The sequence below is a fragment of the Euprymna scolopes genome, chromosome 16, assembly GCF_053919585.1.
Source record: "Euprymna scolopes isolate OS-2025 chromosome 16, ASM5391958v1, whole genome shotgun sequence".
Taxonomy (NCBI): domain Eukaryota; kingdom Metazoa; phylum Mollusca; class Cephalopoda; order Sepiida; family Sepiolidae; genus Euprymna; species Euprymna scolopes.
The window spans coordinates 134,020,713-134,046,666 of NC_136497.1; the positions used below are offsets into that span (position 1 = coordinate 134,020,713).

General features: G+C 33.2%; 1 protein-coding gene and 1 long non-coding RNA gene across 5 annotated transcripts in view; both read right to left on the bottom strand.

Annotated features, from left to right (window-relative positions):
- LOC145296099 (sperm-associated antigen 17-like) overlaps positions 1-13,339 on the bottom strand; it is a 163,836-nt gene extending 150,497 nt beyond the window's left edge. For 2 of the 4 annotated variants that reach the window (XM_080142242.1, XM_080142241.1), the window contains exons 1-3: positions 13,142-13,339; positions 6,158-6,298; positions 2,620-2,808 (exon numbers count right to left, since the gene is read on the bottom strand). In XM_080142242.1, coding sequence (XP_079998368.1) covers positions 2,620-2,808; positions 6,158-6,298; positions 13,142-13,225 — 414 coding nt within the window. In that variant the 5' untranslated portion in view covers positions 13,226-13,339. The remainder of the gene's footprint in view (positions 1-2,619; positions 2,809-6,157; positions 6,299-13,141) is intronic. The other 2 variants (XM_080142243.1, XM_080142239.1) reach the window with 2 other exon arrangements.
- Positions 13,340-21,472: 8,133 nt separating this feature from the next.
- LOC145296103 (uncharacterized) overlaps positions 21,473-25,954 on the bottom strand; it is a 31,128-nt gene continuing 26,646 nt past the window's right edge. Inside the window, exon 2 of the long non-coding RNA XR_013869963.1 lies at positions 21,473-25,719. This is a non-coding gene — a long non-coding RNA (uncharacterized LOC145296103). The remainder of the gene's footprint in view (positions 25,720-25,954) is intronic.

Below are 25,954 nucleotides of genomic sequence, written 5' to 3' on the forward strand. Positions count from 1 at the left end.
CTATGTTTTGCAAGCAATGTCACTCCGAAGAGATATAATCATAAAGAAGCTACAGAACCAAGAAATTGTAGATTTTCGTGATCGCTTACAGAATACAATGGCAGCGCCCGAGAGCTCAATCGATGAAAATAGAAACTGCAATGAGACTCATTCAATGAATAAATAAAAAAAACTGTATTTTACATAAATGTATGATTTCTGTAGATGATAACTTAGGTAATAAATACCTAACAAATAAGAGTAGATTTAATTTATTTTCAATGTTTTTTACCTGGTAATAATATTTAACAATTCTTACTTTCAATATATCGTAAACTCAACTTAATATATACTTGAAGTATCATATAGCAATGAATTTCATTTACTATTTCTTAATTCTTAGAAAAATTAAAGTTAACTGCAACACATTTTTTTATCACAAAACTTGAACAGCATCCTGTAATTTGAACGAAGCAGATGTTAAAATTATAGAGGTTATATTGTATACGCAATCTGTTTCGAAACCCCAAGTCAGTTGTATGTGAGGCGAGTACTCTGTCATCTGAGCTACCACACCAAATACAAGAAAGTCTATTAACTACCAATGTTCAAGCAAATCATAGCCAATTTGGAATGTGAAATATACCTACTTCTTCTCAACAAGGAATGTAGTCATCCAACTACAAGAACTCAGGCTAATGTCTCACTCACAAAGACGAAGGGTGACTTACACCCCCATATTTTTATTGTCATCGAAATCGATAAAATCACCTATTTTTCAATCAATTCGACTGATTGCCTATGCTGTAATTAGTGAACCATCGCAATGCACCAGGAGGAAGCTTCACAGGCCTCTCAAAATGATTAAGTTCACAATATATTATAGTCTACATTGCACTGTAGAGAACCTACTCTCGATTTTATAAAATTATTTTTATTTATAACGGCTTGAATTAAGGTTTAACATGCAAGAATCAAGTATCATGTTTCAATTGTGCTCTACACAAAAACATTCATTTCGAACGTGCCCTTGTCATATCAAAGAACCTACTCTTAATTTTATATGTCAGGCCTTTCTGCTTGTGTGGTAATAAAACTTCTTAAATACACTTATGATGTTAGGCTGTGTTAAGGTGTTAACTTTGGTCAAAATCGCCTGTTCCTTCTTCCATTGAATTTTTTTTTATCATCGAAACTTATGAAAGACATTCTGATATAAAACCTATCTAAGAACACTGCCAGGCACGTAAAGTACATTTGTGTGAAATTTCATAAAAATCGGCCCTGTCGTTTTGGAGTCTATAGGGAAAAAACTCTCACACACACAGTTCCTTTTATATATATATATACTAGCAGGGTGACCCGACGTTGCTCGGGATTTAAAAAAAGATTAACAAATGTTCCATACTTCTTATACTTTGATTATCATCAAAATCGGTGAAATCGCTTATTCGTCAATTAAATGAATTGATTGCTTGCTCTAGTAAGGAACTCAATGCTGTGCACTGGGAGAAAGCTTCACATGCCTTCCCGTAGTGACTTAGTCCACAATTCATTGTAGTCTACATTGCACTGTAGAGAACCTACTGTTGATTTTATGAAATTATTTTCAATTTTATATAATGACTTGAATTAAGTTTAAAATGCAAAAGTCAAGTACAATGGTCCAGTTACACTCTAAACAGAAGCGTTCATTTTGAATGCACCTCTGTCTTATCAAAGAACCTACTGTTGATTTTATAGGCTGAGCCATTCTGCTTGTGTTGTAATAAAACTTCTTGAATGCAATTATGTTAGTAGGCTGCATAAAAATGTTATCTTTGACCAAAATTGGCCGGTTTCTTCAGTTATGGATTTTTGATACTTATCAGAGGTATTCCGATACAAAACCTATCTAAAAACACTCCCAGGCGCATAATGTGCATGTGTGTGAAATTTTTAAAAAATCGGCCCAGTCGTTTTGGAGTCTACGAGGAACGACTCACACACACACAAAGTGCCTTTCCATTCAACACTCTAAAACATTCCTGAAGTAGAAGCATGCTGGCCCCATAACCTCTTAAACATTCAACACTCTTAAACATTGCGCAGTGGAAGTGTGCTGGGCCCATAACCTCTAGAATTGTAAGCCATGTTAATTTCAGAACAGTTTCAGATGGTTCGTTGTTCTAAACAAGTCTTGAGAGGTGACTGGTTTGCAGTAGACAGAACAGTTTCCGATGGTGCGTTCTTACACACAAGTCCTGAGAGGTGACTTGTTTGCAGTAGACAGTTCCACAGAGCAAAATATTCTTACCGTGTCAAGACGGAAAAAAACATGTGAAATTGGTACAGAAAGGTTTAATATTTATGCAGCAATTCTGGTTTCTGATTGGTTGGTAGCAGAACGTGAATTAATTCGATTCATCAGTTCCTAGCAGCATCGTTTATAAATAGAATTGACGGCTGTGTGGGATCATACCCCATTACACATCCAAAATATTGCAACACACATATAAAAAACGTTCAAAATATTTCTGTTGACTTTTTTTTCAGGGTTAGGGTTGGGTTAGAGTTAGGGTTAGGGGTTAGGGTTGGGTTAGGGTTAGGATTAGGGTTAGGGCTGAGGTTAGGGTGAGGTGGAAATTTTCCATTAATTACCTTGAATGTGAGTTGTCTCCTCTTGATATCATCAGCCTTGATTGAAAGTAGTTTGTATTTAATGAGTTTTGCCAATAACAAATCCGGGATCTCTTCTTTGTTATCCAGATGCCATTTACAAGCCTCGCACACTTCTGCAAACAGTGGAATTTCCTTGGATCGATTCTTCGGATTGCCATAAATATATACCTGAATTATTGACAATTTTACATTTTGGGGTCAGATTATTATTAGGGCACATTCTTAGAAATAAATAAAGAAAAGCAATCAAATCAAAACTTATAACAATAACAAGGAACAAAAGAATTTATGTACAAGTATGTGTAGTGATGGAAGTTTACCCTTTGAGGTATGAAGTAATCTCCTCCAGCTGCAATGCACTTCTTGTATCGTTCCAATAACTTCAGTAAGGCCTCATGGAAGTTCTCTTATGTGAGCGTGTCAATGATCCTCGTCACATCCTCTTTCATCTCCTCAATTGTTTCATAATGACAGCCTCTAAGATTTTTCTTGAGCTTAGGGAACCACCAAAAGTCACAGAGAGCAAGATCTGGACTACAGGAAGGGTTAGAAATTTACTTGATGCCGATCTTGGTCAAATAGTTTGTGACAAGGATGGAGCACCATTGGGACAAACTTTGCATAAATCTTCCGCATCTTCAGTTCCTCTGAAATAATTGTGTGTACAGTTCCCACAGACCTCAAACTATGCACTTATTGTCTATAGATACATGACGGTCCTTATCTACGAAATTCTTTATTTGGCCAATCAACCCTAGTGTTCTGACTTCCTTACTCCCTCCCACACCTTTCATTATGTCTCACATACTCCCGGCCTTCCTTGAATCTCTTATGCCACTTAAAAACTGAGACTCGATTCATGCAAGATGGTCCAAAAGCAGTCTGAAGCATTCCATACGTTTCTGTGGCATATTTTCCAAGTTTAGGTTGGTTTGGTTTGGTTTGTTTTTTTTTTGTTTTATGGCATATTTTCAGGTTATTTAATGCTGAATCAAAAGATTTTGAAAAAAAATTTTTTAATAGAATATATTTGTTGTTTTTAAGTCGGTTTCTATTTAACCCATAGTTGATACCCTAACAGATACTACCACTCCGGGTCAGAGTGGACCTGTGAGCAATGGCAATTAAAGGGTGGCTCCACACCCCCAAAGCCTGCAAGCTGAGGCCTCACCACTGGATATAGTTTAAGGTCATATCCAGGACTTTCCAAGTTTAAAACAGAATTTTATTGCATATCATTCTTCTAACGTGTCCTCACATCCAGATTGCATTTTTGAAATTTACCAGTTGTGACAATCAGGCTTTAGTAGGGTGTATTCCAATTCCTGCTGTAGCTGTTCATTTAAACGTGAAATCATAAAAATTGGTCAGTCATCTCATAAGATGTATACTAAACACATATTGAATTTTCAAGATGTATACTAAACACATATTGAATTTTCAAGATGTATACTAAACACATACTGAATTTTCAAGATGTATACTAAACACATACTGAATTTTCAAGATGTATACTAAACACATACTGAATTTTCAAGATGTATACTAAACACATACTGAATTTTCAAGATGTATACTAAACACATACTGAATTTTCAAGATGTATACTAAACACATACTGAATTTTCAAGATGTATACTAAACACATACTGAATTTTCAAGATGTATACTAAACACATACTGAATTTTCAAGATGTATACTAAACACATACTGAATTTTCAAGATGTATACTAAACACATATTGAATTTTCAAGATGTATGCTAAACACATACTGAATTTTCAAGATGTATACTAAACACATATTGAATTTTCAAGATGTATACTAAACACATACTGCATTTTCAAGATGTATACTAAACACATATTGAATTTTCAAGATGTATACTAAACACATATTGAATTTTCAAGATGTATACTAAACACATATTGAATTTTCAAGATGTATACTAAACACATATTAAATTTTCAAGATGTATACTAAACGCATATTGAATTTTCAAGATGTATACTAAACACATATTGAATTTTGAAGAGTCTACGACAATTTTAAATTCTTGTACAAAAATGTCTGAAAACTTATTAAAGGCACTTCATATCTAGTTGGTGCAAAAGTTTTGCCAATTTAAAATTTCATCTTGAAAACAAAAAATTGTGTGTTTTTCAAAAGTTTTATTCATAAAAATAGCGACCCTTGCTCTCTATAACTTGATTTTATCTGTCAACAAACGAACAAATGCCTCGTTTGTAAAATTATTTAGGTTTTTACGTGAAATAGGAATCTAACTCATGTTCGACCTTCTTTCATGATGTTAAGGCGATCTAAATAAGTTTGTAATTCTCCAAATAAATAATAATCCGAGGAAGTTAGGTCAGGAGAATATGCAGAATGGGGCAAGGTTTCCCAACCAAATTCTCCTGGGAGATCTTTGATCAGTAGTGCTGTTTGAGGTCGAGCATTATCATAATGGAAGTTGGCCCTTTTCTGTTAATTAAAAACTGTCATTTTCAGATCAATATGGGTGATAATATCGCAGACAAATATGAATGATGCTTTAAAAATGTGAAAGAAAAAGTTATAAATTAATAATATGGATATGTTTAAGTAATAACAATATGCAAAAAATAAAATACAATTGTTCCAAATACTTCTTCATTTTTATCGTGGACCTCCAAAATAAACAGAGACCATTTCTGTAATGATCCAGTCTCTGTTGATTTTGCAGTGGGAGTTCTTGGGATTTGTACACGACGGGCCAACTAGTAGATGGTGTGCAACAAAAAAAGAAAACCGGATTTCATAAAACGGAAATGGAATCATATCATCTTTTATAGAGCAACAATTTCATTGTGCAGTTCTAGGAGGCCCACCCTCTCAGACCTTGTCTTCTCTCTTTGAGAAGGGGTTAGTTTACTGCTTATGCCGACGGGGCTGCTCAGACACTTTTTGCAGGTCAGAGTGACCCATTCCTTGCTTATTTCTGAATCCCACTTTCCGACCCTGATGTCTAAGTTCTTGCAGTGCGAGAGAACTAAACAATCCCTACCTCTACCCCTTTTACAAATCGGCAAAAACTTTTGCACCAATCTGATACAAAATACAAGCGCTTAACATCGCTTGCATGCATATGGCTTCACATTGACTTCTGGTTGAATTAAAATAAACGCAAATATTGATAAATGTAAAATTATAAAGATATTATTTTGAACCCACTTCAGAGAGTTCCAAGCGTATGCAAAGGCAAAAGCTTAATTGACTAAAGGATAAAATAAGGGGAGCAAGAGTAATGCGGCTGCTGAAAGTAAACCTAAGATACACTTTCTACTCTCCTTACGTTATAGAAATGATTGATGGAAGGGGAGTCGAGAATCGACCAATTTTATTGTGAAAAAATAGCAAAGTTTAGCAAACTATATAGAAAGATAGCCAGGAGATGATGCATCGATATACTGCTTGACAGAACATAGCAGGTGCTATTGCGTCCAAGTATTTAGGGACCAAATGAGGGGATTCTTACCTCGCGAAACAGATCTTGTCTGGTCACTTTATCAAATAAACGGCGTGATCCGGTGGCAATAGCAGAGTTCAAATAATTCACGTTGACCGCGTCGTCGATTTTATTCTCAATCAAAAGAGCGATGCAGACTTTCCAATTTTCCTGTAAAAAAAAAAAAAAATGCAAATAGAAAAACCTTGCAAACTTACAACTAAATGTTAACTAGTACTTTATCCTTTACGCTTTGTGAACAACCACTATAATTTTCCTCACACTCAATCTGTGCCTAAATCTAAATGCAGATTTCACGAACAAAGCTTCTTTTCCAGAATTGCCCAACTATGGAACACTGTTCCACTGGTTTGATTCCTGATTCAATACAACATGGTAGCTTTCAAATCTAATGTAAACAAATTCTTGTTGAGCTGTCCCTATAAATAATCAAATTCTACCCAATTTACATCATTAACAATTACTACACTACCACCTTACATTCATTAACTTTTACTTTTATCCTCGAGTGATCTTGTATATATATATATATATATATATATATATATATATATATATATATATATATATATAAGTAGATTGTAGTTTGCTTGAAGCATTGTTGAAGAAAATTATAAGGTAAAATTAAAAGCCAAGAACAATGCGAGATTTTTTTTTTATATAGAGTAAAATTAAATGAAAACAAAAGAAATAAATTTCTTTTTTTTGTTGTTTGTTTTTTCTTTTTCACACAAATTTTAACTCTAAACAACAGTAAATTTTTTTTTTCCTGTTGTATTCAATGGTGTTATAAATCTCAATATATTTCAGACCTATTAGTCCTTTTTCAAGAGAAGACAGCATCTGAAATATATTGAGATTTATAACACCATTGAATACAACAGGAAAAAAAAATTACTGTTGTTTAGAGTTAAAATTTGTGTGAAAAAGAAAAAACAAACAACAAAAAAAAGAAATTTATTTCTTTTGTTTTCATTTAATTTTACTCTATATAAAAAAAAATCTCGCATTGTTCTTGGCTTTTAATTTTACCTTATAATATATATATATATATATATATATATATATATATATATATATATATATATATGAATAAAAAAAGAATGCGGAAAGTATAAAAGCTTATAACTTTTCTTTATTCGTTTTTAATTGGTGACGTGCAGGAATACAAAATAATAATATTATGAAAAAAAATTAAAAAACTTTTTTTTATAAGTTAATTTTTGACCGATCCTTCCTTCAGTCTTCATCGGTGTAAGTATGAGAATATATATATATATATATATATATATATATATATATATATATATATATATATATATATATATATATATATATATATATATATATACTTCAGAATAAAATAATCCAACAATCAGCTGGTATGGAAACCTGTGATTATAAGAATTACAAGATATTAAGTTTTAATTGTGATTTTCCATGTCTTACTGACTTTATGTTTGTAAAATATTAAACGGTTCTTCTGCTCGGTTAATGTTGGTGCGTTAGTAACGCACCAACATTAACCGAGCAGAAGAGGAAAAACGGTTAATTAAACTGCAGAAGCACCTGTTAAAAACTATATGTTCTATAACTGAATACCCCACCTCAAAAAAAAAAAAAAAAAAAAAAAAAACAGAACGAAAAACATTAAAGTATGTTTTTGTAAACCGCTCGTGTAAACTTACTGACAGCATTATTAGCGTCCTAAATTATGAGATGAAAAAAATGAACGAATCTCTTAGTAAAAGAGAGTTGTCTCTCTCAGAACAATGACAAATTGTAAAACAGCACCGATTTCTCAACAGTAATAATAATTGGTTTTCTCTTGGATTTGGGTGGCAATAAGCCTCCACAAAGTTCTCTTCCGCTCTGTCGTATCTGGTTAGTGCGCTCCCTCCTCTTTCCATTCTCCTTAATCTTTAATTCTCCTAAAATTTAATCCTTTGTGCAGTATCAGTCGACGTCGATGGCATTATTATGGAAAGAGGCAGTTTATAAGTCTTTTTGTCTGTTTCAGTTCCTTTACATATTTCTGTTTTATTTCTGTGCCAATTTCCACATGGTTTGTTAGTGTTTGTTCTCACATTTAAGAATTGTTAGCACCATAACATAACCAAGGGGAACAAACTCTTTCCTGTAAAACGCAGAGTTACCTCCCCTGCATTGGCTGTCTCGCGTCTTTATGCGAGAATGGATAAGAGTGGCCATTTTTATTTAGCATCGGCAGATTTTAGATGACGTGGAGATTTACAGGACTGAAATTAAATTATAAGGGATAGAATCGGGAGAACAATATTCAGCTCACAATTAAAAGGACTATCGGGTAGCAGTACGAAAAAGTTGTCCCCCCCCTTATATAGAACAAATAAATGCAATCAAAGGCAAGGTTACTTTTCTACATAACTGGGTAAGTTTTTCTTTTTAGTGTCTTTATTTAAATTAAAATACCTATTCGGTTAAAAAAACAAGTAATATTGAACGCTACTGAAGAACAAGAAAAATGGCCACGATGTCTCTTTGTATATATGTCTCGATAATCACTTTAAAATAAGAAATAAAACAATGTGGTGGTAGAAACCCACCCAATAAATGTCACGGTAACGTTTCTACTACCATTTTGTTTTCTTTCTGATTTTGAAGTCTTTGTCGAGACTTCAAAGACATGGCGGCCATTTTTCTTGTTCTTCGGTAACGCTCAATATTACTTGCTTTTCGCACTTAATAAACATTTTACACTAACTAAAAATACTAAAACGATAAACCTATACAGTTAGGTAGAAAAGTAACTTATCTAGCCTTTGATAACATTTATTTGTTATAGATTTTTTTTTTTTTTTTTTTACAACTTTTTTGTATCTCTGTGGATTGTAATACAAAACCGGACTATCCATAATAAGAATTTTCGAATCTTCATTATTTTTGCAAAATTTGAAAATTGGAATATTTAATTTCAAGTGAAACCAATGATAGTTACTGAATCACCATATCGCAGTAATGAACATATCCAAAACTGATGAAAAACGATCAGGTAGACAATTAGGAGAAATCTTTCACGACTGAGACAATTTTTTTTTATTTTTGTCCTTTTTCTCTGCGTTAAAAAAACGACCCTGGTGTCTAACTCTGTCCCGTGGGGAGGCATAGTAAATAGGGACGATTAATTATTAATGAAAATAGTTTTCGAAGACAATTAGTGAAAATTAAGTTTTAAATTGACCAACGAGTTTCAGTTTTCAGAAAATATTTACCTCCCTTTTGCTGCAATTAGGACTCTTCAGTTTCTGTTCATGCAAAACTTAATTTTTGCTAATAAAACTATATGAATACACTCAGCTTAATGCACTCCCATCCCCAAGAGAAAATCAATTCGGCATAATAACATTGACACACCGGTTCCCACTGGATCACCGAAGTTAAGCAACATTGAATCTAGTCAGTACTAAATGGGTGACCATTTGGGACTTCCAGGTGCTGTATGTGCTCTCCGCTTATCTTGGCATTGTTTCCAGTCGTCCTGGTCTTCTCCTTGCCAGTGGACTCAAACAGTGCCGATTCAGGAGAGGCGTGGTTAGGATTGCGCAACCCTTTCCTCACAATTACACGCGCAGCTGCCCCTAAGGTGTATCCTTCTTTGTCTTTTAAGACTGAACGGAAGCATATATATATATATATATATATATATATATATATATATATATATATATATATATATATATATATATCCGTGTTTTAGAATATTTTCGTCTTTAATTCTACACAATTATGCAGAATGTAGGAACTATGCATAAATAAAATTCAATGTAATAGTGAAATGAGACCAATCATCTAATAGGAAGCTGAACAAGTAATTAATTAATGCTCGTTTTTAAAGGAATATGCAAATTAGTTACCCTTCATGTAGTCGCTCGTAAATCCATGACTGAGTATATTAAAATGTTTGTTTTAAAATTTTTAAACAGAAAAAGCAGGCTTTTAATATTAATGTCAGAGCGAGAAAAAAAAAAACTAACTTGATAGCTATATAGATTATAAGTAGGGCTATGACAACAGCATATTCTTATTGTTTTGGCTCTCGAGTATATATCCGACGCAGTTAGACACAATTAATCAATCGAGAAAAAGCATATATGATATCAAAGGATATACACTCGAGAGTTAAGACAATGAAAAGAATATGCTGTTGTCCTAGCCCTAATTATAAGCATTTTAAGTTTCATAACTATTCGATCTGGTCAAAGTAACCATCTTTGTTTAGTTGGTCAGTAATGAAAACAAAGGTGATTACTTTGTTTGTATTTGATACTTATGGAGCATAAGATGCTTATAACTTTCATCAAAAATTAATTTTTAACGCAAATAGGTCACAAATAAATTAATTTCCCAAACGTATTTTCTGTAAAATATTTGAAATTGAATTACGAAACAATAATGGAAATCGAAAATCAAACAATTGAATTTTAATTAAAACCAATGCTATCCAGTTAGCTGTCATGTCGAAATTAGTAAAATATCCAACAATTATGAAAAATAATGACATAAAAAATTAAATATTAGCGAAAATAGTTATTGAAATATGTATGTTATACTTAAACTTTGCCCAATCGTAAACTATGCTTAAATATGATATTTTAATTTGTCCAGATTTCGTAAATATTGGTATAGAGTCGTAATTTCAAAAGTAAAAAAAAAAAAGTATTTTGGTGCCATCAGCTAGAATCGAAACCGAAAGCAAAACTGTAGCATTCAAAGCTGGTAATGTTACCACTGTACAAACGTGACACGCATATGAACTGATTAAAAATAAAAATTAAAAGTAAACTAAGATGAATGTACAAAATATATGTTTTTTGAACTTGGACCCTTTTTGACCCCTTAAAAACAATTTTAACCGGCTAAAGACCCCTCCCCCCAAACAACGGCCCGTAATAAATTTGGGTCCCTAGTAGTACCGCCCTGTGACTTTCAGTTTTGGAGGAGATAGAGTTTGAAAATATGGCGACAGACATATGACCTTTTATATATTAGATAAAATAATAAACTGATTCAAAACTATGAGTTACTTCCCTTGCTTAAGTACATTGGAAAAATAATAATTGCGGACCAATGGATCGTGAAATTGTGAAAAGAAATGTTTACTGCAATAATACAGTAATATTTGACTAATCGTGACATGACAATTAAGTAGATTTTAGTCGAAATTGACGTAAAAATTTAATAAATAACATTAGTTTTTATGGAAATTCAAGTGTGTGTCTTTTGATTTTCGTTCTTATACTGAACATGCACCGCAATTTATATCGGTAATATTAAAAATGAGTACCCACTTAATTTAGAATTCAGAGTTGGAGATAACTTTCACATAAAAGTTTAATGTAAAGTTATACTTCAGTTGTCAGATATTATAGCGTTTTAGGGCAGTTAATTAATTCTTTTTTTAAACAATGTAAAGTCACACATTTTTTCATGTCGCAACGTTTTCAAGTTTTCAAAATTTCTCATTTAAATTCATAATAAATTTTTTTTTTTTTTACACGGTGGTTACCACTTATCAAGGCCCAGAAGCCACTCAGGGATAAGGGTTATTGCAAGTACAGTACGTTAGTGTGGAGATTTGATGAAGTGTTTACTTAAGGGGGCGGTTCATTAGAAATTTGTTAACGTTGGACTTGAAGACATCCAAGTTGTAGTCAGGTGGGAAGCAGGCAGACGGAACAGAGTTCCACAGGCGTGCAGTTCTAAGAAAGAAGCTTTGTTCATGGAATCCACGTTTTGCTTTAGGCACGGTAAATGTTTTTTTGTTTTTTTTTTAAATGTGTGACTTTCCATTGCTTAAAATTTCGCGCTTAAACCAAGCGACCACACACGGATTTAAACAGTTACCGAGACAAGACGTATCTTCTCTTCGGGAGACTTCGACCTCTTATTACATCATTATGAAGAGGAAGAAGAAGAAGAAGAAGAAGAAGAAGAAGAAGAAGAAGAAGAAGAAGAAGAAGAAGAAAAATTAATCGGACTGACATCTTAATAAAACCAGGTTATTGGCGAAAATGCGGAATTTAACAACACCAAAGAAAAAAAAGTAAATAAAAATGATTTTTCATTTCACATTTTCACGTTTTCAAATTTTCTTATTTAAATTATTATTTTTTTTTTTTTTGCCATGGAAAACAAATTCTGTGTGTGTGTGTGTGTGTGTGTGTGTGTGTGTGTGTGTGTGTGTGTGTGTGTGTGAGGGAGGCAGATGGGACTCTATTTTTGAAGGCAATAACGCATGGTTTAAGAGCTTGACATTTGGACTTAGGGTTGGCAGTAAACGAATGCATTTTCTTTTTTTACAAGGGAGTCACTGTTTATCAAGGACCGAAGGCCACTCGAGGATAAGTGTTAATGAATCCCAGGTGGCTAGTCAGACAACATTGTAATGATCGGTTATGGTGGAAATTGGGGAGAAATTAATTGTTTAAAAGGACGGTTTTACAAGAACTTGTTTACATTAGACTTGAAGACGACCATGTTGTAGTCAAATGGAAAGCAGGCCTGCGGAACACTTGATTCGTGGAATTTGCATTTAATTTTAGGTACAGATAAAGAGCAGGAGAGAATTGTTGACAGTGGTTGTAGGTAGAGGAGTATTTGTTGTGTATGTTTTGAAAGGGGGGGCATAAATTAAAGCTCAGTCAAGCACTTGCCATGAAAATAAAGATAGAGCCGAGATAGACTCGACACGTATCCTATGTGAGAAAATTTATACACGCAACTAATCCCCCACTCTAAATTCTAAAATATTTTTTCACAAAGTTTATCAGGATAGCCGAAGCCACACCTAATTGTCTAAAAAAAATCTCGTTTTTGAAGTGGGTGGGGTGAATTAGCTATGGGTGATAATGTATAATATGCACCTGCACCTCCCCCCAAAGAAGAAGAACCCCCCCCCAAAAAAAAAACAACAACAATAACCCTGCTATATATTATTTAATTTAAAAAAATTACCTCTTGTAATTGTGCTTGTATGAGACCTTGCTCCCATTTTGATGGCCCGCCTGTATTAACAGGTTTCTGTCCCTTTTTCGTCATTCTTCTGCTTGTCTGTATCTTTCACCGCCATTTAATAACAATGACGGTGCTGCTAAGCAACGTAACAGGGGTAGCATTAAAGGGTATGTACGGAAGACCGTACGTGCTATAATAAATTTCCCAGCTTTCATCTCTGTTCAATAAGAATGATTTTATTGCTAAGCAACACAACCGGGGTTGGACGAGAAGGTTATGTATGGAAGACTATACGCGCCATTTCACAAAATTTCTGACTTTAATTTTTGTTTTTCGATAATACTTAATTTCAAAGGTTATAATTTACGATTCAAGTTTCTACTGCACTTCCGGTTGTTGCTTAGCTTTGAATTGAACTTTTACGACGTCTTTGTTTATTAAATTGTACGGTGAAAATACAGAAAAAGAAAGGTACCTGTGATGAAACGAATATATCATATTCAGAAATTCATATGAGCAGTTTTATCTTTAAATCAGAAAATCAAATTTTATGAGTAACCGAGATAGTAACTATCTTGCTTGCCATTTTGAAAAAAAAAAAAAAAATAAATAAATAAAAAATTTAAAAAAATATATACAAAAAAAAAATAAATAAAGACAGATAACTCAACAGTAGTTCATACTTACCAAATTTATGTTCTAATGCCTACGAATTCCCATGAATCGCTTAAAAATGATTTTCTTCCTAGAAGTAAAACTACTTGATCAATTTACGTAATTTTTGGAATATGATACTTTCGTTTTGTTATAGGTACGCTCTTTATTTTTGTTTGTTAAATGTAGGCGCTCCCGCTTCTGAACAACAAATTATTGTTATATAATAATAATAATAATAATAATAATAATAATAATAATAATAATAATAATAATAATAAGAAGAAGAAGAAGAAGAAGAAGAATAACAACAACAAAATAATAATAATAACAATAATAAGAATAACAATAATAATAACAATAACAATAACAATAATAATTATAATAAAAATAACAACAATAATAATAATAACAATAACAATAATAATAATAACAATAACAATAATAATAACAATAATAATAAAAATAATAACAATAATAATAATAACAATAATAATAATAACAATAATAATAATAATAATAATAAAAATAATAACAATAATAATAATAACAATAATAATAATAATAATAATAATAATAATAATAATAACAACAATAATAATAATAAAAATAATAACAATAATAATAATAATAATAATAATAATAATAATAATAATAATAATAACAATAATATGAGAGAAATTGGAATCAAAAGAATAACTAGAAAAATACAATGAACAACAATAATGAAAACAGCTGAAACATCAAGGAAAACCCTTAAATGTGGAGACTAACACACACGAACCACAAGCGCAGACCAGACAAACTGCTGCAGAGACAAAACATGAAGCACTACATGGAACCAAGAACATTGAAGCTGCATACTTATAAATTCTCTAACTCCACCCTCATCCATCATTACCACATCACTGTCCCCCACCAAAAAAAAAGAGTGAAACAAAATAGGCAAGTAGTCAAGGAGGAAGGAAAGACCGAGGAGTAAGCACTGACCAGACCTCCACTGTATAAGTGCAAAGAGAACTGGGACCTTGGGGAGGCTTATTGCCACTTAAATTCCAGTAAAGACCAATGGCCACTGCCAACAAGAAATCAATGGCAAGCAGCTGTTGCGATAATGCAAATGTATTTGCAAATAGCATTAAAAGAGGTGGAGAGTACTGGAAAACCCGGGGAGACTTGTTGTCACTCAGCTTCCAGGGAACACCGCAGGCTGTATTCAATGAGATCTTTGATAACCTGTGTGAAAGCACCTTTTAAGCCAATAATAATAATAATAATGATAATAATAAAAATAATAATAATAATAATAATAAAATAATAAAATAATAATAATTATTATTATTATTATTGTTGTTGTTGTTCTTATTGTTGTTTTTTTATTAGCCCCCCCCCCGCTCCCTAAATTGTAATGTCGGCATCGGCTGACACCATACTAAATAGTTGAAAAGGGTCAAAGAGGATGGAAAAACCGAGTAGAGTAAACAGTAACCAGATTTCCACTGGATGGATCTGGGGAGGCTTATTGTCACACAAATTCTCGTGATGACCAATGGTCATTGCCAGTAAGAAGTCGATGGTAAGCGGCTGTTGTGATGATGCAAATTCATTTGCAAAGGTTATTGAAAGAGATGAAGAGTACTAGACATCTGGGAAGATTTGTTGTCACCCAGACTCCAGGGCGCATCATAGGTTGCTGTCAGTGAGCAATCTCTAATGATGACCTGTGTGAGAACTCCAAGTGAGTAACAATAATAAAAATTGATAATTTTTATTATTGCATTTTCACCCTAAACAAGACAAAGTGCTACTTTGGTTAAGGGGCTACTCTCTGGGACATAATTTGCAGGGATACTATGTAGGGAGTTGAGCAGCAAGACGCCTGTTTACATTACACTTGAACTTTTGCATGTCAATACAGTCAAAGAAGCAGGAAGAGAATTCCAAAGTCTAGCAGTCCAAGAGAAGAAACTATTAAAGTAGAAGGCTTTCTGGCATTTGGAGATCTCTACTGTGTAGGGGTGGGATTTTGCTGCTTCTCAGGTTTGTCCGAGAACAAGGGTTTTTAGTTCATTGGAGCACCTACTATCAAAATACTTGTAAAATATACAGAGAGATGCAACATTTTGTCGATGGGACAGAGGTTGAAGGCTAACTGACAGTGTGGGACCTGTTAAGTTGCCGCGTCTCTTTTGAACCTTGCCTAAGAGTGTATCCATTTACTGTCTAGTTCTGGTTGAAGCTTTTTCAGCACTATAATTGGAATGCCGTTAGGGCCACTTGCTTTACTGGAATCAAAGTTTTTGATTAGCTTGGCAACATCATGCACAGATATTTGTATATTGCATAACGTGTTTTCTGATACAGGAGGAAATACGAAGATGTTGGTGGCCTTGATCGCATAGGGTAGAATTAGCAGCAAAGTACTTGGCAAAGAGTTTGGCTTATATATATATATATATTGGCTGACGAGATTACCTCAGGTTCATTGATGATGATTGGGATAGAGCACACGCTTCTATTCAGGACCCTGTTTTCTATTTGCCAAAACTAGTGGGAACCAACCCACTGATCAGCTACTTGGGACTTAATGAACTGAGCATACAACTCTCTCGCATTCTCTATTTCTTTTTTTCAGTGGTTGCTAGGAGTCCCGAAAGTGGCTTTAGTTTCAGTACATCGAGTCCGTTGGAAGCAATGGAAAAAGTGATTTCTGTGCGCAATGCAGAAGCACATTTTGGAGAGAACTACAGCTGGCTGTTAAGTTTTTACTGGGATTTTTGGACGGGTATGAAGCAGTCTATACCTACAATTAACCATTCCGTCGAATTTGATACTATAGAAGACACATTCTTTTTAAACATGGAACGCAGAGGTAGATCTGATATAAATGTACAGAAGCTATCCCAGTCAGCATACAGTATTGATATACTGTACAATGGGGAGGTACATCTGAGGACTTATAACATTTTGTTTTTATCTTAACTGATACAACTGAGCGGTCGGAAGATCCTAGTAGAGACAGAAGAGAGCATGAACATAACTCAGGGCAAGTTGTGAGAAAAAAGTGTCAGGCACACGGGTGGGTTCGTGAACAATATCAGTTAGGTCATAACAATGGAGAAATCATAACAGAACCTCCCCTCATCATCTATCTCATTTGAATGGACTAATCATTCCACATTGTGAACTTTGAAGTTTCCACAGACAGGAATGTTAACCAAAGGATGAGTAGACATGATGTGGTCAGTTTTCTCAGATATGCTCTTAAAGATAGTAACTCTGCAAAACAAGATGGCGACGGAATAATTTGTTTAAGAATGTTTCCATAATTAAAGATGTGATAAATTCCTTCAATTAAAATATCTATTGAAAAAGATTTTCGTTGGGGACACTAAATCAGCTATCATCATCTAAAAAAACGCTGGAAACTAATGCAACAATGAAATACCTCGAGAAATATGCTGGATAACTGAATTACATTTATTAAAAAAATATAGAAAAATCGTTATGATGTATGGTACTCGTAACGGAATGAAGGTGTCATATTCCCAAAATCACAAGATTGAAAGGCATGAATCAACAGAATGAAATGAAACAAATCATTTCATACCCAAATCCACAAGTGAACTCAGGTATGGAAAACAATGCAAGAGATAAACTCTTGTAGAGAATTAGTGTAGCTTTTTATAAGAGGAAAGTGTTGCCTTAATCTTAACCTCAGTTGAGCACTATGAAAATAACGATAAAGAAAGACTTGCAACGTCTCTTTTGTGAGACAGGAGAAGGGCGTACCTCATGCCCTGGTTCTGAATTTTTTAGATGAGGATTGTCAATTGACACTATTTAGATTATTCAAACAATTATTCCTATATTGAATGCTATTCTCACAATATTTCAGCTGTATGTAATTTTAAAATATATATATAATATACATTATATACATATAATATACATGATATATAATATACATTATATATATATAATATACATTATATATATATATGATATAACTTATATGTATATAATATACATTATATATATAACATATATAATATACATTATATATATAATATACATTATATATATAATATACATTATATATATAATATACATTATATATATAATATACATTATATATATAATATACATTATATATATATAATATACATTATATATATAATATACATTATATATATAATATACATTATATATATAATATACATTATATACATAATATACGTTATATACATAATATACGTTATATACATAATATACATTATATATATATAATATACATTATATATATAATATACATTATATATATAATATACATTATATATATAATATACATTATATATATAATATACATCATATATATAATATACATTATATATATAATATACATCATATATATAATAAACATCATATATATAATATACATTATATATATATATATATATATATATATATATATATATATATATATATATATATATATATATATATCTTATACAGGGTGACCTCAAAAAACAAAACAAAAGTTAAATGAAGGCCATCTAGAACATATGCTGTAGAACGGAGAAAAAAAGAGCCAAAGACCCTTGTGTTTTGATGTGATGTTTTGAATATAATAAACTAGTTATGACCAAAGTTTCATTTTATTTGGACAAAACACTAAGAAACGAGGCCTAATTAGAGTTGGAGCCCATTTTTTTTTTGGGGGGGGGTCACCCTGTATATATATATATATATATATATATATATATATATATATATATATATATATATATATCATGTTATGTAATTTCGAATGTAATCCTTTTATTAATCTATGGGGGCAACATGCTTACATTCACTCAGCCATCACCAGATAGAAGTCTCAAATAATTCGTAATTTAACCTTCAACCTCCAGAAGAGTGTCGCTTAGAACTGAACTTACTCATAACTTTATCCATTACGCCAGAGGTCAATTCTATATGTATTTTTGGAACCTTAAAACGATTCTTAATTTTTAAGACGTACAATCTCACTAAAGACCATCACTTATTACTGCATATTCTTCCCGAGTTCAACAGAAACATTCCTGCGTTCGACAAGATAAATCCAAAGAAGGTCGGAGGTTCTATCAGCCGAAACGTTGTGCGAATAAACTACTCATAAGAACAGATAATCCAAATAAGTCTCTTATATCCTTTGTCTCTTTTGGCTAAACTCTTGTGAGTATGTGCGCATGTAAGTGTTCATGTTTGCATATGATATGTCTGTGATTTTTCTACTTGGGAGTCACCACTTATCAAGGCTCAAAGGCCACTAGAGGATAATAGGTTAATGAATGTAAGGTGGTAGTGTAGTAATCTTTAATTGTGTAAATTGGATAGAATTTGATTATTTATGGGGACGACTCAACAAGAACTTGTTTACATTGGATTTATAGGCTACCATGTTGTATTCAACCGGGAAGCAGGCTAGAGAAACAGTGTTCCACAAGCAGAAGAAAGAAGCTTTGTTCATGGAATCTGTGTTTAGATTTGGGCACAGTTAGAGCGTGGGGGAAATCGTATATAGTGGTTGTAGCTAGTTATTTTTCGTAAGTTTAGCAAGAGGAACCATAGATTATAGTTCAGTCGGGCACTTGCCATGAAAATAACGATAGAGCAGAGACAGGCTTGCAACGTCTCTTCTGTGGTAAAGAAGTTGCAAAGCCGGTTCTGAACTCCATCAAGACTGGATAGGGTGTGTCAAGTAGCTCCTGCCCAAATGTGGAAACTGTACTTCATTTTAGGGTGTACCTGGATGTTTCTTCTAAAGAAGCATTCGTCTTAGGTGAGTTGAAGAGGCTTCCTACAAGGAGAAAGTTTCATGGGAATAGCAACTTCACAAGTGCTCCGCAATCACTTGCAACTACCTCACACTGGTTATAACCAGAACTTTCTCACTCTCGACTTTCACAACTTGCTTCCCCCTCACACTAGCCAGTGCTCATACTTACACATCCATCTTCCCTGACGCGTACTTTGCCTCTCCCTTGACTACTGTGAGGTTTTCTCTCACAATGTTTTTGCCCCTGGCAGAATGGAAGAAAACCAAACAGAAATTACAACAAGCTCGCCTTAAGACTTCAATGTAAATTTTATTGAAGTAAAAAAGGTCCATGCTGCAAAAGATGCATCATCTTCAGCTATCTGCCACTATGGGCTGGTAACGTTCCCAAAGGGAATAATAGTTCGTCTTCAATAAAGGCTGGGTTGAAATTCTCACTGACGAAGAAATGCGCAGGTTGGAGATGTAGAGGTGTCTTCCTAGTTGGATGCTGCTAGCTGGGCATACACGAGGAGTCCTTGTAGAATCAGTCCAATGGCAGACAAGGCAGGTCAAACCATAGACCTTAAATTCCTCTTGACAGACATCAAATTATAGCACAAGCGGGCAAATATAAATTCGCCCTACTTAAGGGCATTGGTAATTGCAATGATAATGTTCTGCTCCAGATTTGGGCATTTAAAACGTCTCGAAGCAGCAAAGTATTTTCGCTGCCTCTATTCGAGTGAGAAATCCACGTGTTTCCAACTCTCCGTCTTTTTGGATTCTGGGCTGAAAAGGGAATTTGGCGCTGAGAACATTCTCGGCAGTTAGTTATAACATGCAATTTGATTGGTTAAAATAAATTTGTGGACGGAGAAACCGTTCAATTAAAAGCTTGCTTATTTCTGCAGAATTTCTTACACTACATAGAGTATTTTTCTTCTTTTCTTGTGGCACATTTGCTAATTTTCATACGTGCTGCTACTAATATTTTCACTAGTCAGCTATCCTTCAGCTGCTGCTGATTTTTTCACATGTGCCCATACTACTCTTTCTCTCTATATATATGTATATATATATATATATACACACACTTACCTTGTATTTTTTATACTAATACATAATTTAAAACAATAATTATAATATATCAAGCGCAAATAGAATATTTCTATTTTTTTACATAGGAATCACCACTTATCAAGGCCAAGAGGCCACTCGAGGATAAGGGTTAAAGAGTGTACAGTAGAAATTGGACAATATAGTAATCCATAGTAATGGAAATTCGATAAATGTTTTAAGTGGAACGGCTCATCAAGAACTTGTTTACGTTAAACTTGAAGACAACAATATTGTAGTCAGCTGGAAAGCAGGAAAACGGAAGACAATTCCACAGGCTTGCAATTCTAAGAAAGAAGCTTTGTTCATGGAATCTACGTTTAGGTTTAGGCACAGATAAAGAGTGGGGGGGATTATTAATAGTGTTTTCAGCTAGACGAGTGTTTCTTGTGAAAGTTTGGTGAGAGGGGACCATAGACTGAAGCTCAGTCGAACACTTTCCATGGAAATAACGATACAGCAGAGACAAAATCGCAACATCTCTTCTGTGAGATAGAGGTTACAGGGAAGAGAAAAGGACATCTTCTACGAGGCTACGAAGTCTATTTTGAACTCTATCAAGGCAAGACAAGTCCTTTCTAGCAGCCCCTGCCCAGATATTTGTTTAAAGAATAAAAAATAAGAGAAATAAACACTCCATCCACCTCTTTCCTATTCCTTTTCTTCTTTCTTCCTCTCTCTGTCATTTTTCTCTTTTTGTGTTCATAATTATTTTTTCTAATTTTCTTTTTTGTCGAGCATATTTACTATTTCACGTTTTTTACCTTCCTGCTTAATTTTTTTATTTGCTACATGTTTTTTTGCTTTCTTTCTCTCTTTTTTTCGTCCTTTTTTCTTTGTTTTGCCGTAACATCCTTTTATTTTTCTTTTACTATTTTTCTATGTGAGTTTCTGTGTTTGTTCTTTCGCTCTGGTTTTTATAGCTAAACTAGCAGGCCACCTGGCGTTGCCTGGTCATAAAATATGCATAAATATTATATTTTAATTCATACAGAAACTGAGACATATGCATGCGAGTATTATGATTTTTTTTCTAAATAGTTCACTTTTTGTAAAATCGAAACCAAACCTAGAGAGTAGGCCAAATACAGCTTGACACAATCTTAAAATTGTTTTTAACCATACTTATTTTCAACATAAGAAATCTGTCATGTGAAGATTTATGCATGTGCCTTCGTGAAATAGCTGACAAAATGATAAAAATCCGATGACCCCCCCAGACCAATTTTTTAATTTTTACCCTTTAGCAGCCGTTTTTACAGACAAAACGTTTTCCAAATATCTGAATACTTAATATACCAAATTTCAAGTCTGTAGATCAAAAATTCGTTGCGTATGTAGGTTGAGAATTGTCCCCCTCCACACACGCATTCTCACTTTTATAGATTTATAGATTATTGATTGCTAACAATTCTGCAATTTCCCAAACAGATTGTTAACTATATTGCACTTTCAATGTCTGAGATTAAATTCGACACACTTCTCTACAAAGATCACGATTTCAAAATCCGATACACTGCTGCCACACATATCACACACTGTTATCAAATCTTGTAATTCAAAAATCTGAATGGGACAAGTCTCTGAAAATAGGCTTTTATTCCAACTAGCAGCATCTCAATCAGCATGTATTTGTGTTAGTTTGCGCAATCATTGAAAATAAAATTAATGTTTATTGTTTATTCTATTATTAGCAGTTGAACTTTACAAGATGCACAAAAATGTGGACATTTTGAGGCAAGTAATTTTTCCAGTACTTACAATTTTCTCTACAGTTTTCTTTGATGCGTCTATTTTCTTCAGTTTGTTCAGATCAATCCATAGTTTAATGGCAGCCTTTTTGCAGTGGATGTTTTTGTTCTAGTCCTGTTGTCTTTTGATCACTTAATCTACGTACACTGGTTCAGAAGTTGTGTTCAAAGTAAATAACACTTACAATCACGCAATAAAAATATAATATCAGATACACACATTTGACATGTTATAATGAGTATATGTAAGTCTGCTTGACCCTGGTTCACTATGATTTAATTTCTCCAATCTACTCATCTGTCTAAAATAAATTTAAGTCATTCTCAACTGACTCGGACAATTGTTATCCAAACATCCAGAAATTGATCAGAAATAATTAAGGCAACATCCAAACAAAGGCGTTCAAAAGACTGTTGATTCATCTCATTTCCTCATCATTATGCAATGGTTCTGGTTGTGTTGTATGGAGTTGCATAGTATTACAGCATTACTGGACCTGACAAATTAGCAATTTCATCTTTTAAATATGGACTCTTGATTGTGTCCCATTTTCTTATCAATCTGTTGTCTCTGTTGAAATTATGATTGTCGTTCACTCAAAGTCATCTACTTATCCGTAAATTAGTAAAAAAATATAAATTTGAAAATGTATAAAAATATATACAAGAAAATTTGCGAAAAATATCAAACGCATTTTTTATAAAAATAAAGTAAAATCAATGAATCCACCAATTAATTTATGAAACGTGAAACTGAAATGTGAAATGCAAGATAAAGAATTTTGCTAAAATTAAAAAAACTCAAATAAATAATAAGTATTACTTAATTAATATTTTGGATATGAATACCTTCTTGTGAGCGATTTCCTTTTCAATCATTTTGCTGTGGCTCTGGTTGTGTCGGATGGAATTGCCAAATATCACAGTATTACTGCACCTGACAAATTTGCTCTTTCAACTTTTTGGATATGGACTCTTGATTGTGTGCAAGTTGCCTGAAGTACTTTGGTAGAGACCTTATAATCATGAAATCTTGTAACTGACAGAGGTTTGAAAGTTGATGTGACCACAGTAAAAGAAATCTTAGTAAAGCTAGAAATCCAAACTGTTTGACAAAGATTGGCGCCTCTATTGAAATTCTAAGAAACTTGCGTTAATAATCTGTTTTCTTTATTTGTATTTTGAGGAAGGGACTTTAACTTACACCTGACACTTAATGTTAAACTTGGAGTTAGGTACCTTGTCTCGAATGGATATTCAATATGGCGTCTAGCCAATACTAACACACATTTTGTAGGAAGTACTACGTGAACTAACAGTTCTGGTTGTGTGGTATAGAGTTGCATAATATCACAGTATTACTGGACCTGACAAACCATTTTCATCTTTTGGATATAGAATCTTGTGTGCAATTTCCTTTTCAATCATTTTATGGTGGTTCTGTATCTGTGATATAGAGTTTTAGAGTATCATATAATTACTGGACCTGATAAATTAGCTATTTCATCTTTTATGGACTCTTGATTGTGTACAATTTCCTTTTCAATTTAATTTTGCAGTGGTTATGGTTGTGTGGGATCTGAACTCGTTTTCAATCTGGGGCCTTTAACACATTGTGGGTTCGCATGTGTGTTTTCATATTAGAACTATTCGAAAATGCTAACCCACACACTTCACAAGAATAAGGTTTTTCTCCAGTATGTATTCGCATATGTTTCTTCATGTTAGAACCATTGGAAAATCCAGACCCACATATTTCACATGAATATGGTTTCTCTCCAGTGTGTGTTCGCACATGTGCTTGTAAAGTTGCTTTTACTGGAAATGCTGATCCACACACCTCACAAGAAAAAGGTTTAACCCCAGTGTGAGTTTTCATATGTCTTTGTAGATGAGACTTTAGTGTGAATGCTGCAGTGCAAAGCCCACATGAAAAAGGTTTCTCGCCGGTGTGTGTTCTCATGTGTTTTTTCTTATTGGTATTAGTTGAAAATAATGCGCCACACACTTCACAAGAATAAGGTTTTTCACCAGTGTGTACTCGCATGTGTCTTTTCATATGGGAACTACTAGAAAATGCTAAACCACAAACGTCACAATAAAAAGGTTTTTCTCCTGTGTGTATCATCTTATGTTTTTTTATACTATAACTATTCGAAAACCGCGCGCCACATACGTGACAATAAAAAGGTTTCTCTCCAGTATGTGTACGTATGTGTTTTTGCATATCAGACTTATTCGCAAACGAAAAATGACATATGTCACATGAATAAGGTTTCTCTCCTGTGTGTGTGCGCATATGCCTTTTTAAAATAAATTTAGTTGAAAATGCTGAACCACAAACTTCACAAGAATGAGGTTTATCTCCAGTGTGTATTGGTATATGTGCTTCTAAAGTTGCCTTTACTTGAATTGCTGGAATGCATACTTCACAAGCATATAATTTCTCTTCAATGTTCTCGTTTCGTATGTGTGCTTGTAAGGAAGATATTTGTGAAACAGACAAGCCACAAACTCCACAAGAATGAGGTTTCTTTACACTGTTCGTTTGCATTTTCATTTTGGTCTCTTGGTTTTACTGGACTCCAGGACAAGAATTTATCTAGTCTGGTGGAGTATCCAGCTTTGTGCTATTACTAGAGGTAACATCACTTGGAGAAGGTGTACCATTCCTCATATAAGCTAATTAGGATAAGCAATAGTGAGGAGATCTTATTTTGGGCAGCGAATACTATGTGGTTTTGAATATTTGGTCAGGGTTTATTTCTATGAAAAAAGTATCCTCATGCCAGGTTGTTCTGACAAACCCCTGGACAGAGAGACCTTACACATTCGCGGACAGTGTGTTTCTAAAGTTGCCTTTACTTGAACTGCCTGGAAGGCATACTTCAAAAGCATGCAATTTCTCTTTGATGTTCTGGTTTTGTATGTGTGCTTGTAAGGAAGATATTTGTGAAACAGACAAGCCACAGGTCCCTTTAGACTTTTGCATGTGTCTTTCTAAACTATAGTGTTTTGAAAATGCTGACAAGCACACTTCAGAAGAATAAGTATTTTTTGCTGGGATTTGCTTGCATGTTAATTGATGAATAAGAATATTTTCTTTCCAGTAAATGTTTGTATCTTAAAAATCATTATTTACATATAATTCTTTCAGTTAGCAACTATATTCTTTAACGAGAAAAAAATTTTCAGAAGAGGAAAATATATTTTTTCTTGTTTTCTTTCAATTCATTTTTCAATATTGCTGTTATCTGAAAATAAAAAATAAATCTTATTAAATAACTTGGATAAGCATTTAAATCAATTTAATTTAGACATAATAACTGCAAATAACATTTAATATATAGTAACTTGATATTTATTCATTGATAGACCACACCAATTTACTTAACTTTTCATTTTTTTATGCATGCATTAGAAATACTGATGAGGTTGTATCAGAACAAAACGATGATGAGGGATATAAGAAAATAAATCTCTCTCTCA